Here is a 17725-nt window from a genome sequence, read left to right as displayed (position 1 = left end):
ATATCACGTCTCTGCTGTTTATAACTTCGTAGCAAAGAAAACACGACATTCATAACGGTGAAACCGCTAGCAAGAGCCACAGGAACTTTGCTGCAAGACAGGCATATGTAACGATGACTTAGCGCAGATAAAGACGTGTCATATTATACTCTGTACTACTGACAACAGGCCAGCGAAAAATCTAACAATCTACAGCAAAACCATCAATTATTATGGGCGTTATAACATAGGTGTGCAGCTGGACGAAACATACATGTCGAACCCCCCCAGACGATTTAAATACCTGACGAAACATACACGTCAAACCACGCCAACGGGTTAAGTACCATATTCACAAGGGCCTTCCACTGGACTGTCTCCGAAACCAGCTGAACCTAGTCCTACATAAAGTCTGAAAATGTTGTGTGTCCTTAATCTTTTGAGTGGAAGTTTTACTGAATTTAAGAATTTCATGAACTTCAATTTCAACCCTCTACAGCTGGAATGGTTTAAAATTAAAAATTTTGTATCCAGATACATCTTTTAATTTCTTTTACAGCTGTGTAGATGAACAGAAATGACTATTACAAATGTGTGAATGTGTAGATACATAAAAAGATTAAAGATATTAATTGACAAAAAAATGTAATAGTAATTACTTGCTTGATCTTCTTATTCATATGTATATTAACATGATGTTTAAAATATATTGAAATAAACTTGCTATTATTGGTTACTAAGATTTTTTTATTTATAGGCGTGGCAACAAAAGTGTTTGTAGTTGATCTTGAGACTGAAGAAGTAGATGGTCCTACAACTGTGCGAGGGAACCTCTCTCAGACAGTGGCAGAATTCAAAGTCACATTAGCCAAAGCACTCCATTTAGATCCAAAAACCATGAAAGTAGTTCTTGAGAAGTACAGCAGTGAGCCAAAGCTGCTGGACAATGATGATAAAACTCTGAAATTTGAAGGGTTTTATGGATCTAACAAGGTAATTTTATAAGTTAATGTGTTATGTTTCAGGAGACTAAAATAATCCTGAATATATCTTTGTGTCTGTTTCTTTTGCCTGCAGGTTTTTGTGGCTTCTTCTTGTGATGACGATCCAGAAAAACCATTTGTCATTTCAAAACTGCACAAAATTATCAGTAGGTTTGAACATATAATATCTCTTCAAGTTGTGCTGCCATATTCAAGGAAAGGTAAGGTAGACACTTCTTTTACTTGAGTAAAACCTCATTAATGCATTACAGGGTCTAAGGGAATAACCAGATCATAACACATTCAGATCCAAGTCATTAAAAATAAATCTATATTTAGCAGAGCAGTGCTATTCTGAACAATGCAGAAATGGAGACAGAGTAATGAGCAATTTTGACTGATTTCATTCTTCCTCCTTTCTTTGTTTTCCATCTTCATTTATCCCTCTGTTTTTCATCATGTCTCTTGAAGCAGTTTCTGTATTTGTAGGTGATAGAACTTTGCAATTATATATCTTTGAATCTTCTCAGAATTGCTGGAGAAATTAAGAATTTCTGTGCTGAACTTCGATGTAAACCGCAATAGCAGCAGAAACGCCAAATTGACAGAGGAGAGCAGTACAAATGAAGAACTAGCCAGTGGTGGTGGTGGTGGTGGTGATGGTGCTTCAGCGCTTTGTATAATGTCTCCTGCCTGTTCTGGCAATCCTTTGCGTGACAGTTCTCCACAGCCACCAGGTGATACAGAAGAAGAAGGGATTGGTGCCACTGGACACAGTGATCAAAGTGCCAGTGAGGACAGCAGTCTTACAGATAGTGACAGGACACTTGTAGGTGACGCTCCAGATGATGGTCTGCCACCACTTTCCAGTTCCAGCAGATCATCTCCAGGTTCAGATCGACATAATATATCTTCACCTGAAGAGGCCAATACAGTTGCATATAATTCATACCCCAGAGTAAGTGCATACTCCAAGAGTTCGTGTTGCATGTTGTGCCAAGGATGTCAGTTCATACATTGGAAATGTATTTTCTGTTGACCTGGTCTCTTTTCAGGAACAGACAGAAAACTGGGATGACGAAGAAAACGACACTGCAAGTGCCACAACCAGGTCTACCAACTACTACTTCAAAGCTGTTCCATATACAGACAATGACAATCAGAAAAGTACTTACCATTTTTCAGCTTGTTGCTTTGTTTATATATATATATATATGTGTGTGTGTATGTGTGTGTGTGTGTGTAAACCTTCAGGATTGCAGGGCTTTAATAGGTCCAGTTTAGCTTACTCGTATATTGCTACTGTTTCAGTGTTGAAGGTGCTCGTGGACAAGAGGATGTTCCTAGGGACCTTGAAGAAGGATTTGGAACCTTACATTGGAGTTCCAGTGGAATACTTCAAGATATACCGCCTTAAAAGTGGGCAGCAAGAATTCGAGTGTGCTCGACTCACTGAGAATTTAGGTTCATATCGTGATGATGAAAAACTTATAGTCAGACTTGACAGAGTATTAAAGAAAGATGAACACCGAGGGAAAGTGTTTCAACTCTTGCCTAACTCTCCAGAGGTAATATTGGCAGTGTACTTCCAGGAGGTAACAAATATTGACATAACAGATCAATGTTGTTACAGCAAGGCTTGCTTTGCAATGTGTAATTGTTAGAAAATTGTTGGTGATTTCACAGGTTTGTAAACTCGTCTGAAAATATTGTATTCTAACTTATTGAAATCTGCTTTCTGGGATCTGTCTGTTAATCAGTCTGTCTTTCTATCTGCCTGGCTAAAGAAGTGAATGAAGAATAACACTGCTTAGTGCTTGTTTCTTTCTTGCTTTGCTTGCTCTTTGACCCTTAAAATGGAAGCAGTATGTTGTCTTGTGTATGCACTATGCAGTGTTAAACATGGATGACCGTACTCTTTATAGTCATCACTGTAAGAAATTTAAATCCGATGAAAATTATATTATAATGAGAAAATCATTATTTGAATAGGAATAAGGAAAACATTTGAAGTTTTCACAAATTTGAAATTAAAGAACTTAATTCACTATTGTATAAGTATTCGGTATAGCCACCAAAATGAATAATGATCCAAGTAGTTCTGTAAAGTGCAGGATATTTTTTCAAGCTCATTTTGTTGATGCTCATAACCCATTTATGCAAACTAATGGTTGGATAGATGTGCACACTGGTGGAGAGGTGGATGCTTTCCACAGATTCTTGTAAACAGCATGAGGTAGAAACAAAAATTGTTACCATATGAGACATTCTTTGGTATATTAAAAAATAGGAAAATTCAAGTTCATATTGGGAAATCTTGATCTTCATCAGCAGAAGTCTTTTTGGTCATGTCATGCAAGACTGCTGAAATGGAACCTTTGGAACTGAAATGGTATAGCATATGGTAAGAATCATAAGAATTGTGTATACAGGTTTTCCCAGGTGTTTGGTGCCATACTTCAGGAGTGTACTGAGGGTTCCCTATAGAACAACTTTGAAATAGGAACCCATGTCCGCAAACGTAAAATAGCAGTGCTGGGGCAGCGTTTAACCTTTAAGAGATGGCCCATTTAAATTCCAGTAATGGCAGCAGGCCGGAGTTAATTTAAATGCCCGCCATTGTAGGGTATTAAAAATTGTAAGCATGTTACTGAAAATGATGTGATTTCTACAATTTTTGTGATAAACGATCGAAATAAAAGCTGCTTTTATCTAGAAAGAATACAGAATCAGATATTGTAAAATACCGATTTTAAAATCTGTATAAAAATTGTTGCACTGATTCCAAAAAGTAATTTTTTCCCAATTTCGAGCGGCTGCCCCACAAATTTGCATACAGTTCCTACACAAAACGTTTCTGCAGTATAAATGCTTGCTGCTGATATCCTGTCTTGCTGTGTCTTATCTGGCAAAAGGAGTGGAAGTTTATGTTTGTATTGCAATCATATTTTGTCCTTCAGAGACTCTGACTATGTACAAGAAAAGAAACCGAACTTATTTTTTTTAACTTATTTATTCAAATTTTAAGCACAAACCTTCAATCCCCTTCAAAGTACTCTCCACTTACACTAATACACTTGTCTAGTCTTTTATTCCATTTTTCAAAACATTGTCTAAAAACATCTTTTGAGATGCTTGACAGCGCCTCCGTCATTTTTTCCTTCACCTCAGCAACATCAGCAAAACGCTTCCCTTTCATGTCTCTTTTCATTCGAGGAAACAAAAAAAAAGTCACATGGGACAAGGTCAGGTTAGTATGGAGGGTGAGGAACAGGGGTCATACCATTTTTGGTCAAGAATTGTCGTACAGACAGGGCTGTATCAGCAGGGGCATGGTCATGATGGAAAAACCAGTCACCCGACTGCCACAAATCTGGCCGCTTCCGCCGCAAACTGTTGCGCAATCTTTTCAAAACTTCCAAGTAGAAAGCCTGGTTAACTGTCTGACCCTGCGGAACAAACTCTGAATGGACGACTCGTCTCACATTGAAAAAACAAATCAGCATTGTTCTCATGTTTGATTTCACCTGACGAGCTTTCTTGGGGCGAGGCGAACTTGAAGTCTTCCACTGGCTTGATTGTTGCTTTGATTCAGGATCATAAGCACAGCACCAGGTTTCATCACCGGTGATAATTTTTTAAAAAAAGTTTTGATCATTTCGGAACTCTTCTTTCAAAGCACAGCATGTTTCCACACNTGGTTAACTGTCTGACCCTGCGGAACAAACTCTGAATGGACGACTCGTCTCACATTGAAAAAACAAATCAGCATTGTTCTCATGTTTGATTTCACCTGACGAGCTTTCTTGGGGCGAGGCGAACTTGAAGTCTTCCACTGGCTTGATTGTTGCTTTGATTCAGGATCATAAGCACAGCACCAGGTTTCATCACCGGTGATAATTTTTTAAAAAAAGTTTTGATCATTTCGGAACTCTTCTTTCAAAGCACAGCATGTTTCCACACTACCTTGTTTTTGTTCAGCAGTCAGCAGTCATGGCACGAATTTCGCAGCCACCCTTTTCATTCCCAAATCTTCTGTCAAAATTCGCTGAACTGAGCTCCAAGTCACTCCCGACAGCTCTACAATTTCTTCAATGGTCCGTCTTCAATCTTCCTTGATAATTTCACGAATTTTTTCAACATTTTCATGTGTTCGGGCCGTGGAAGGACAACCAGAATGAGGTTTGTCATCAATTGACATTTCACCATTTTTGAAACGGGAAAACCACTCAAACACTTGAGTTTTCCCCATAGCATCATCTTTGTACGCCGTTTTTAACATTTCAAGAGTTTCTGTTGCACTTTTCCCAAGCAAAAAGCAGAATTTCACCACCACACACTGTTCACAATAATCAGCCATTGCGAAAACGACGATCACACAAAACAGTTGTGACTATAAACTCTGCCGAAACTAGTCCTTACCTTCTGAAGCAGCGGTAGTCTGCTTATCAACTCAGGAATGTTAGCTCTATGCACTCATAGCGGCAAAACATGGTACTACAAAAGCTCTGCCCACAAAAAAATTAGTTCGGTTTCTTTTGGGTACCCCATCGTATATCTCGGACTAGCCACACAGAGGTACTGTTCTAGGAATAGCCCCACACTGCCAGAACGTTCAAGCCTAGCGCGTTGTGTTGTGTATAAAACATCGCAATTTTAACTATTCACCATGGCCTCATTTTGCATGGAAGACTCCAAAATTGAGAGGCAGCTGATAAATGACACCGATTCAGACTGCAGTACGAACGACTCTGAGAGTGGTGAGGAAGCAAGGGGCTCAGAAACCGAAGTCGACGAAGACTCATCATCTTCGTCAGCAACCTGGTGACCACCAGACCAGCATGGCAGGAGGGGTGTGAATAATTATTCCAGTGGAGCTCTGGGGTTAAATATCAGTGAAACTCCACAGGTAAATAAGGATTCCACCCCTTTCTGCGTTTTCATGCTCTGCTTCGCAGGGATTATCCATCTGCTGGTGGAAGAGACGAACAGGTACTACCTCCAGTACCTAGACAGGCTTCAAGACGGACCTTCTCCGCAGCCTGACATGACCGATTCCGAGATGTTTCTGTTTCTAGGAATAATCATTCAAATGGGACATGACATTAGAGACAGACTAAAGAACCACTGGTCGACTGTAGAACAATTTGCCATGCCTTTCTACTCTAACACGATGAAACGCGACCGTTTTCTACACATTCTTTGTTTTCTTCATTTTGCAGACAACAATACAGAAACTGACAGAAATGTCAACAGTTATGACCGACTATGGAAAATTCGGACAATCTTCGACACACTCAATGACACACATGAAACACTTCGAAACATTTGGCCATAGACGAGATAATTGTTAAATTCAGAGGGAGGGTGGTTTTTAGGCAGTACATACCTAAGAAACACAAACATGTTGGAATCAAAATCTTCAAAATTTGTGACGCCACTGGGTATACTTATGACATGAAGGTTTACCTAGGAAAAGAAAGGACACATGCCGACCAAGATGTGACAGCGACACATGCTACAGTTAGGGACCTATGCAGACGTATTGAGGGCATAGGTCACAAACTGTACAGGGACAATTTCTTTTCGTCACGATTTGTTTGACAAACTGTTGACAAAGGACATAACATGCTAAGGGACAGTCAGACCTAATCGGAAGGGCTTGCCTGACAATTTTCGACGAAGACAATTTCAACTGAAGAAAGGTGATATTCATGTTAGGATGAGATGGAACTTGACAGCACTAGTTTGGAAGGACAAACATGACGTTGACATACTAACAAACATGCACTGTCCTCCAGCAGAAGGCCGTCTCTGTGATGAGCATGGAAATGCCATTGTTGTTGACTACAACACGCACATGGGTTATGTCGACAAAGCGGACAGAATGGCAAACAGTTATAGCATCAGTTGTCGGACCTGGAAATGGACAAATAAACTATTTTTCCATCTCCTGGATCTGACGATTCTGAACAGTTTCATCCTGTTGTCATCCTGTGGCGTGAAATTGTCACGCAGAGAATTTTGTCTCGCCTTTGTGCACAACATGCTGGAACATGCTGCAAGGGGTCTACCTCTCCCTCAACGGTTGATGGGTCAACCTCCTGCTGTGTCATCAACGATATCTCTATTAGAGGAGGCCACTCGACATTACTGGCCGACTTCCTCTAGTACGAGACTGAGGTGTCGTGTGTGCTCTTCGCGTGGGAAATGGAGTTACATCCGGACAAAGTGCATGAAGTGCAATGTTGGACTCTGCATTTCCGGATGTTTCCAACAGTACCACACGAAGGCAACATTCAGTTAGATGACGCAGGAGGGAAAACTGTCTACTTATAAAGCTGGTGCCCAAAAATAATATAAGTAGAACAAGAATTTCTATCTTAAAATTAGATTTTAAAACACTGTACACACGTGGACTGCGCGTACCCATACAGTGTCGCACGACCACTCGGCTGCACTTTAAAGGTCTCCATATGGTGTCGCTAGGCTCTTAAAGGCTAAAGGCTAATATCATTTTGTTTAAACTTGGTGCCTCAATGTTGAAGAGCATGCACAGACATATTACCCCCTCCAAACTTTTAAGACTCACCTGCTAGAGTAGATGTTGGAATTGGCACACCCGTTCAAATATTCCAGGTGTCTCACAGATCGCGTCACATGCAACAAGTATTCTGACCAACAGCTCGAATTCATTATCCACAAGCATGTGATAGATCAGGCTTTTCACATGGCCCCAGACAAAATAGTCCAGAGGTGTCAAGTCTGGGGATCAGGGTGGCCGAGGCACTGGGCTTCCTCTTCCTATCCAACAACCATGAAAAACAGCATCCAGGTAGTCTCATGATACAATGCTGAAGTGTGCCGGTGCTCCATCATGCTGTATCCACATTTGCCTCCGCACAGTCAGTGGCACATGTTCCAGGAACACCTTGTAAAAGGGCCCATTGAGTCATGGTGGTAGGAGGAAAGGACCAATCAAGTGATTGCCAATGATGCTTGCCCAGACATTGACAGAAAATTGTGCCTGTTGGTAACCAACTACAGTAACGTTGGGGTTTTCATCAGCCCAAACGTGGCTGTTTTCAACAGTTGAACCAGCCATCCCTTGTAAACTGCGCTTCGTCTGTGAAGAGCAAGTGATTCAGGAAGTTGGGCTGATGTAAACACTGGTTCAGTATCCACTGACAAAATTGAACTCATGGGACAAAGTCAGCTGGACCCACGTCATGTACTCACGTTGGATGATACGGATAAAGTTGTTGGTCATGCAGGATCCTCCAAGCACTTGCCTTTGATGTCCCCACAACCTTGGCAATGGCGCAAGTGTTGGTGGATGGCTGTTCCTCTATGCAATGCAGTTCGACATTGAGGCACCACGTATAAACAAAATGATTTTAAATGCCGCCCTAGCGCTGCTATTTTACATTTGTGGACATGGGTTCCTATTTCAAAGTTATTCAATAGGGAACCCTCAGCATGCTCCTGAAGTATGACACCACACTCCTGGGACATCCTGTATATCTGTGTATGTCCGCGTGGCTGTTTTGGAAAATGCCTGCGTAACGTATTTATTAAAGAAGTCAACCAGCATATTAGAGGTAACATGTCACAGTTCTTTGGATTTGTTGGGTGGCACCCCTGCTTGAGCTGTCATGTATCTTCTTTTTCATGTTTTGAAAAAAAAATCACATCCAGCCTGTGAGTTTGCATTTTGTATAATTTGGACTAGGATGAACTTCTGATGTTTTTGTGTCTTAAAATGTTATGCACACAGCTAGTTCACATTTCTTTTTTTATTATTCTGTTGCATGAATAAAAGACTGTGGTTTGTAATTACATTTCAAAATTTTGTCACCTGTAGAGATATAATTTAAAGACATGAATATTGTCACATATTCTAATTGTCCTGTGCTCTTGTCTGGAAAGAGTGCTACAGTGACGTTTTCCAATATCCATTTTTCACAGCATATTTATCTTTCAGTATTTTTATGATAAAGTGCTAGAAAACTAAATGTCCAGTTTATAAAAGTATGTTTATGGTTCATGCATTATTTGTGACAGTCTTTGTTATTTTGTTTTAGCCTATTAAGTTCTTGTGTGACTGGATTCTTAGCAAAGGGATGACTGTTGGTGAAGTGAAGAAAGAAATCTTGGAAGAAATTAAAAGAAAATATTCAATAGATATCCCATATGAAAGGTCAGTATTGCTGCCTGAACTGATATCTTTCTGTAAGAGTGAACAGAAATATGAATTATGAAAGTTGTAGCTTTACACACTCCTTGATGCAGCATTGACATGTTCAACATTGAGTCGAGTCAGTATTCAGGTATCACAATGGACAGATAGTGAAGGAGAGTGCTCCACGGATGACCTAAAGCTATGAACAGGATTGGTTTGCATTCATTACTGAGCAGATGCAGTGGGGAGCTAACAAGTTGATTTTGATTACCATATTTCCCAGTGTATAAGGTGTACTGTGATTTTTTGGTCTATTTTTTGAGGAAAACTATCATATACACCAGTATAGTATATTGGGGACACACCATTACATACTGTTTCATAATCTTATAGTAAGTAATCTGATATAAGACATCATTTAATATAGGTGTCGCCTTCGAAAGAAAAGTTGGAAGAACCCAGCAGAAATTTATCTTAATGATCAACGATTCGAACAGGACATCAGCCTGTTCCCAAATTGGGAGATGTTCTTGCAAGAACTACCCGAGCCAGAGAAAATCACATCTAGTAATCAACTAGTGCTTTTTGTACGGCGCTGGTGTCCTGCCAACCTGGAATTGAAGGCCTTTGAGGAAGTGTTGCTTGATGAGTCAACAGTAATGGAATTAAAGACCAAGGTTGGTTGTACTGTTTCAGTAACATTCTCTAATAAGCAGCTTTTGGGCCTTCAGAATTTGGGTTTTTGTGTTACAGGTTAGTAGACATATGCAGCAATTTGGAGAAATGTGCTCCCTCCATCTCCACCTTGAAGATGGAGACAGGAGGTTCTCCAAATATTGGTACCTATCTAGTATCTCATCACATTAACCATAAACTTAATGCATTTTTGTTTCAGCTCTAATCAGATTCATCAATATGATCGCAGTGAAAGTTTTCTGTGGCCCTCATCGCAGTCGCAGTTTTATAGGGAGATTATTTTATTATTAGTGTATGAAAGCGTAACAAAGTTTGGTGGATTGACTTGCATACTCCCAAGCCAAAAGAGCTTGGTGGTATGTTATTAGAGGTTAAAACTGCTGTTGAGAAATCAGAGTATAAACTGTCAGAATTAATCTAGGTCAGAGAAAAAACATTTCATTCTCAAGTGCACAAACTTACCCATTCAATGTCAAATAACAGTGGAAAGAAATACACTACTTATATGTGCATTTATGGAATACACATTTCATTATTATTATACCATTGGTTTAAATGTTCATTTTTGTCTCAACTATGTATCCCGTATTACAGACTCAATTGCAGACAGATATCACACTGCACACACATTGTGTCCAGGTTCTGTTAGGACTGTGTTCAATAAAAATACAAAACGTGAATTATTTTCAAAATTTCACTCTTTTTCTTCAAAATAGTCTCCTGAATCAATACATAGCTGGAGTCGATTGAAAAGTTTTCGAAAACAGTCACTGTACTCCTTTTGTGGAATTGCATTTAAAACTGCGGTACATTCCCTTTGGTTGTCCTGGATGGTGTCGTGACGGTCTCCATTCATCACCAACTTAACTTTTGGAAACAACCAGAAATCTGCTTGAGCCAAATCTGGCGAATACAGAGGATGATCAAGGACTGTGATCCCTTTTCTGGCCAAAAAATCGCGCACGATCTTCGATTTCTGGAGTGGGGCATTGTCGTGGAGGAGCGACCAGGAACCTTGCTCTCGATATTCAGGTCGAATTCTAAGGATTCTCGCCCACAAATGGCTGAGGACTCCGAGATAATAATCAGAATTCACTGTTTGACCTTCTGGCAGAAATTCCTCATGAATGGTTCCTTTGGAATCGAAGAAAACTGTTAGCAGTGGCACATTGTCGTGGAGGAGCAACCAGGAATGTTGCTCTCAATATTCAGGTCGAATTCAAAGAATTCTCACTACAACCAATTGAGGACTCTGAGATAATAATCAGAATTCACTGTTTGACCTTCTGACAGAAGTTCCTTGTGAATGATTCCTTTGGAATCGAAGAAAACGGTTAGCAGTGTCTTTACTCGACTCTTTGTATGCGCACTTTCTTTGGTTTTGGCTTCGTTGGGCTCAGCCACGCTGCACTCTGCGGCATTGTGAGAGGCTCATATTGAAAACACCATGTCTCATCACCAGTAACAATCAATTTTGTAAATTTTGTATCACTTTGGGCCGACCGGTCTTTACAGTGTTCCACTCAGGCATGTTTTTCATCGCCTGACAGCGCTTGCGGTACAAACTGTGCACAGACCTTCCATTTGCCCAAGTCCTCGATCAAAATTTGATGCACAGTACTTTTTGGTATTCCCAAAAGCTCCTCGATGAGTCTTGCAGAAACATATCTGTCTGCTGCAAGGATTTCAGTCACTTTTTTTCACATTTTCTTCAGTGCAACTTGTTCTCGGCTTTGATGCACATGGAGCATCTTCAGTATCCTCCCTGCCTTCATGAAATACAGCATACCATCAAAAAATATTCGAGCAACTCAAACAATCACTACCATACACACTTTTCATCATTTCATACACTTCTCTGGCTGTTTTGCCTAACTTCAAACAAAATTTGATGTTGGCTCTATGTTCAACCATCATTTTCCTACGAGCGTCACAGCAGTACTGTTACATTCAAGGTAAGAACACATGATGCAGTGATGCTTGCTCTTTGAAATTATAGACAGCCACAGCTGAAACTTCAAGAATCTTAATGCCATGACTTGCCAGCAGATGACATTGCAGGACAAATTTAAAAAAAAAATGAGTCCTGACGGATCCTGGACACTGTGTAAGTCAGGAATTGATTTTGCTTGTTAGAGTTGAGGTTCCTGCAGTGGTGGCTTAGAAGATTGCTGTCATCTAGGACAGTGTTTCTCAACCGCTGGGCCACGGCCCGGTAGCGGGTCCTGACATCAATTGTACCAGGCCCTCGTCTTATAAAAAAGAATTTACCAGGCCTCAGTCTCACAAAGGTTCAGAACCACTGGGCTAGGATGTGATGCCATAAGGGCAGATAAGAAGGTTACCAGCATTTTGCAGGAACTGCTTGTTGCCATTTTAATAAATAAACACTTTTATTGATTATTTCAGTACAATTTATGTAGAAGAAAACCTGGGAAAAGAACAGATATTAAGCTAGTCTTTTGTACAATTATCAGTGCCATTGACTTTTAGCCAAGAGTCCACAGCATTGGTGTCCCTCAGTTTTACAGAATTACGTTTTATATAACTGTACGCTCCATGATGAAAGTACTGTATGTTTCAGTTGTCAAATCTTAGTGGCATCCCAGCTGAATATGTGGAATTTGCAAAGGGGCAAGGTTCATTCCCCTGTGAAATGTCAGTTCTTGGTATACACACAGAGCTTGGCTGGAATACTGAAACAGCAACACTTGACAATTGGCCACCTGGCATCTTCGAAGATGGACATGTTATCTTGTACAGGTAGGACAAGATTGTTGCTCTTCATAGGGCAAGTGTGTTGCAGATCCCAGACTCTAAGCCACGCATAGATTTTATATGCAATGTACAGACTGCACCGTTGAATAGCATTTCAGGACATGTTGAATTATGCACTGTTTACTTATCATTCAAAACTTATGATATCTGATTTGCAGTATTATCTTTCTTGAAAATCAGAAAATAAAATTATGGAAACCAGGTTTTCCTAAGCAATCTCACTGGTTCTTGGAAGCTGTGGATTATTTATGACATTCCTGAGAAGTTTCTGATAGTAATGAGGAATCTGGTACGAGTGGGTCATAGTATGTTACCAGAGTATCCCCAGTAATCCTTATTGTGTCAGTGATAATAGCAATGGAAGACTCTGAATGATGTTTAGGGCACATGGTACTGTAGAGACAGTAGTCACAGCAGGTGAGTTTCCTCTGATGAACTGGTGGATATACACTAAGAGACCATATGTGCCATTAACCAGTTAGCAAGTTGATGTAGATAACGACATTGGGCCACGCCATAGCTCAAGCGGTTAGTCGCTGCCTTCCCACTGCAGCAGCCCAGGTGTAGTCAAGTGGGATTTGTGGTGGACAAAGTGGCGCTGGGGCAGGTTTTCTCCAAGTACTTCAGTTTCCCCTGCCAATCTTCATTCCACCAGTTGCTCCACAATCACCCTCACCTATCATCTGGAGCTGGTATAATAGGCCAGAAGTGGCCGCAGGACTTAGTCCCCACTAGCATTAAAAAATAATAAAAAATAGATAATAAAATAAAGAATGTTGAGAAATATAGCAGACAATGGAAAGACTAGGGGAAAATAAACTGCCTAAGGGAGCACTGATGCAGACCTCAGGGAAAGAAAGATGACCAAAATGCCGGTGGTCAGATGAGCAGTGATACTCTGACCAGTCTTTAGCACCGCCTGAATCATGACAGTACAGAAAGATGAGTATTTCTTTTTATTTATCAGTGTGGAACATTGTGAAATTTCCTGCAGTTTTATTACAAATTTCAGGGTGGGTTATAGCAGTTATGGTACTGGCTTGCAGACTTAATTTTGATCTTGGCATATTTTAAAAGTTTCTTATCTCGACTAGTTGCATGTGCAGACAGAGGAGTCTGTGTGGGTATAAACTTTTAATGGTAATAATTACAGAAATCTTTAATTAATTATTATAATTAGGTTCATGATATTAGCATATGTTTCAATATTTCTTTTCAGAGATTCAAGAGAAGAACTGAAACAACTTTCAAGTGAAGAGAGGAAAGAAATTGCTAACAGAGAAGGTTCACGTGTGAACAGACTTGGTATCATTGCATCTACTCGTAAAGAGCGTACTCTAAAAATATATTTAGATATGTCTCACAGAAGAAATGATGATGCGGAAGTTGACTGAAATGTGTTTTGTAATTTGAAGTGATTGACTTGTATGTGAAATGAAAGTTTGTGTAATACCATAATTTTAAGCTGACACTGCATAATTAAATATTACAAATTTGTGGTATGGTGATAGTATATCAGCAGTCACCAGTACATTTATGTGCTAATAAAAATTTGCGATGTATAACCTTAACTATTGGCGAGGTGGCATTCTTTTTGGATTCAGACCTTGTGCTACAGTCTCTATGACGCTCGTATCACTTTATTTATTATGTAACATGCCGTGTTAATGTTGTGTAGCACTGACACTCTAACTATTTGCTTTTGGTTTTATTCTGATTGGCAGATACATACAGTCTGAAGTTAATGGTTTTCTAGCAAAATGGCTTCAGATACATAGGGTATTGCAAATAGCAACTTTCAGATTGTGTAAAGGGTTTTTGCTATATGCACATCTTGTGTTGTCCAGTTTTACTTCTTTAGAGACTGTATCCATAATCTGATTTCAGTAGCCAATGAAATATATATTGGGGCACATTTTTATGATTTATCTTTATATTAAAACTTAGCTGCAACATGACTCCTTTGTTCATGTGTTCTGGTGGAGTTAGATTGCAGCCATGCAGTGTATGACTCAAGCATGTAAGAAATATCTCTTGAGTAAAATGGAATACTGCATACAATTATGGTAATTATAATTTGTATTTCACATTTACGATCTGTTTAGGATACAGTCAATTTATAGAATATATTAATACGTGAATTAAGTGACTGAAATATGGAGTTATAAGCATGGTTTATACATCAGGATAATTGGTAATTTGTATTTGTCTGACTAAAAAGATATGCCCCCAATAAATGCCTTTCTCTGTGTAAATTGCCTTAATTTTTCAACCATGCTGCATCTCAAAAGAAAGGGTGCTTGAATTTGAGCATTGTAAGAAATCTATAATCATTGTCTTTTACAAGTTGCTTCTGCTCACCAGTTTTTCATCCTGTTTGTCTTACCCTGCAAGGGTCACACAATTTTGTATGTTAGTGATCACATATCAGATACGACTGCATGGCTTGTCGTCACTAAACTGTCTTTGCAGGAAGGTTGAGCTTGTGTTGTCAGGATATTTATTGTGAATAATAAAGGAAACATGCTCATTTCGTATATGGATTACACGTGTAAGTTATTTTAATGTCAGGAGCCAGATGTGTTTGGAATTGGATACCACAGTTCCTCAAACCTATTCTAAATAAGAACATCATGCTTACTAATATTACTCGTATAAGAGAAAAAATGTTTAAATATGTTTTGATTTGTTTGAAAGGAGAGAAGTTCTTTTACTAGAGAATTATGCACTCAAGTTGTCTAAGTGAAAGCTACATAGTTGAGAACAATATTTTATTACTTATCAGCAGGGCCCAGATTTTGATGACCTGGAAATATTTAAAAAATCAAGAAAAATTACCTGAAATATGACCGAAAAATGTAATATGCAGGGCCTGGATTTTGATGACCTGAAAATATTTTTAAAAAAATCCAGAAAAATGACCTAAAGGAGAAAAGAAAGAACACTTCGCTTCCATGTTATTCACATTTCAGAAAACATATGAAGAAAAAATCCCTAAAATGGCCAAATATGACAAGAAATGCCCTTAAAAGTCCAAAAAATTAAAAAATGACCTTAAACCTAAAAATGACAAAAAATTACCTATAAAATTTACATTTCTGTAAACAGCAGCTCGTATCCGAGATTTGTATATTTAAGAGCATCGCATAGGATACAAGGAAAAAAAGATGACATGTCATCAAAATCCGGGCCCTGCTTATCAGTCTTAGAATAAGCTATTCCAGATTGGGATAGCATATTCTGAATTCTCTATATAAGAGCTAAACTTCAGTTATAACCAACAATCTCTTGGCATAAATGCAAATCTGAAATTCAGTTCTCATTTGAAACTGTTCAGGACTTAATGTGTCCAGCATTATTTAGAGCCACAGTCATAAAAAATTATAAAAGTTTTCCATTAAATGTGCTTATAAAAATTGCATTAAAACAGTTATTTACAATTCATGTTTTGTTGTTATTACTGGTAAGTGTGGAAATCAGTGAAATGACTTGTGTTGATTTTTATTATCTCCAGGTGCAGTGAAACTGCTGCTGTGCTTTACCATGTACTGTTTGATGCATGAGTATAGGGTTTTGGATGACTTCCCTATAAGGAACCATTATTTTTTAAATTCTCTAAACCAACAAGGATTTTGAGTTGCCGGCTATAGTGTGGTTACATTTATCTTGAGTTTCCTTTTAAACTAGGGAGTTGGGATAGCTCAGTCAGTGTAGTGACAGGCTACTGACTGGATAGCCTGGGTAAGATTCTTGGCGGTGTGAGATGTTTCGTGTCTCCACAGTGTCCAGGTGCTCACCCAGCCTCCTATCCAGTGGGTACCAGGAACTCTTTCCCAGGTGGTAAAGTGGCAAGGGCATGAAGCTGACCACTTACCAACATCTACTGGTACAGTAGGTAAAAAGTGGCCACAGTAGGAGGGACCTAGTCCCACCCCACTAGCAGAACCTCCATCTAGTTCTGTGGTCAAGAAGGGTGACGCTATACTTGCATGACTTCATGGCATAGTGCTTAACTAAATAAGCACAGGGACTCTACCTTTTTCATTTTAAACTTGCTGCAAAAATTAATAACAATTTACGATGGGAATTATGTGGGACATGTATGATGTGTGGATTAATGCCTGCTCTACCAACATAACCCACATTTGATGTAATTCTTTTTTATAAACAAGACCCTGGTAACCAAAGGATCAGAATTTGAGTCCTGGCAGGATCAAGAATTTTCTGTTCTCCATGTTGTCCAGATTGACTCTGCGGGCTACTCAGCTTCCTATACAATGGGTACACAATGGGTACCGGGGGTAAAGTGGCGGAGGTGTGAAGATGACCACTCATCTCCAACTAGTGCAAAGGTCAAGAAAATGTGGATCTATGCATCCACTCCCCCATACATTTTCATGGTGTAATGCTTAATTAGTTAAGCACAAGGACAGCTTTTACTTTCTTTTGTGGAAGAAATGGCATATCTTTCTTCAGGAAGACCATTACAGAGTGTAATCACTATATTACTAGGTATATTTACAATATTTCTCTACAGTCTAAAAAAATGGGAATAATTCCCCCATATCTGTTTCATTATCTGTTCCCGGCCCAATGGGCATTGGCACTGCTGTGGTGCACACTGATTGGCTAGCACTTGCTTCACTCTGCCTGTCAACCAGAAGTTGGTAGTTGGCCTGGAGGTGCGTTGTGCTAGGCTACCACAGATCTTTTTCTACTTTCCCAGTGTTCTATTGTTTGAGGTTTTCATGGTGGTGAAGACTCATATTGTGGCCTTTTGGGTTATAAACATGCAGTTGCAATATGGAGGCCTTTTGTTGCTAGTATACACTATCAATTCCCAGAAGACCACAGTATCAGTTTCCTGTTATTTACCACCATGACACATTACATCCAAGTAGTTACTAAAGGATTCTGACGATAGTGTATAACACACTGATATATTGGGTTTTTGGACTTTATCCATCGTCCTGGTTTTTAAGATAACTAATAAAACACGACGTTTCGGAAACTGGATCTGTTTCCGAAACGTCGTGTTTTATTAGTTATCTTAAAAACCAGGACAATGGATAAAGTCCAAAAATCCAATATAACATTACATCCAATT

The 17725-nt window shown here is 39.3% G+C and overlaps 1 protein-coding gene across 5 annotated transcripts in view; it reads left to right on the top strand.

Annotated features, from left to right (window-relative positions):
- LOC111873922 (ubiquitin carboxyl-terminal hydrolase 47) overlaps positions 1 to 15161 on the top strand; it is a 67008-nt gene extending 51847 nt beyond the window's left edge. For all 5 annotated transcript variants that reach the window (XM_023869017.2, XM_023869019.2, XM_023869018.2 and 2 more), the window contains 9 exons: positions 737 to 972; positions 1057 to 1183; positions 1493 to 1920; positions 2018 to 2129; positions 2274 to 2530; positions 9047 to 9162; positions 9572 to 9821; positions 12425 to 12603; positions 13838 to 15161. In XM_023869017.2, coding sequence (XP_023724785.1) covers positions 737 to 972; positions 1057 to 1183; positions 1493 to 1920; positions 2018 to 2129; positions 2274 to 2530; positions 9047 to 9162; positions 9572 to 9821; positions 12425 to 12603; positions 13838 to 14012 — 1880 coding nt within the window. In that variant the 3' untranslated portion in view covers positions 14013 to 15161. The remainder of the gene's footprint in view (positions 1 to 736; positions 973 to 1056; positions 1184 to 1492; positions 1921 to 2017; positions 2130 to 2273; positions 2531 to 9046; positions 9163 to 9571; positions 9822 to 12424; positions 12604 to 13837) is intronic.
- The last annotated feature ends 2564 nt before the right edge of the window (positions 15162 to 17725 follow it).

Source organism: Cryptotermes secundus, unplaced genomic scaffold (genome assembly GCF_002891405.2).
Source record: "Cryptotermes secundus unplaced genomic scaffold, Csec_1.0 scaffold639, whole genome shotgun sequence".
Taxonomy (NCBI): Eukaryota; Metazoa; Arthropoda; class Insecta; order Blattodea; family Kalotermitidae; genus Cryptotermes; species Cryptotermes secundus.
Note: the sequence above shows the minus strand (reverse complement) of the source record. Positions and strands in the feature narration are given on the sequence as shown.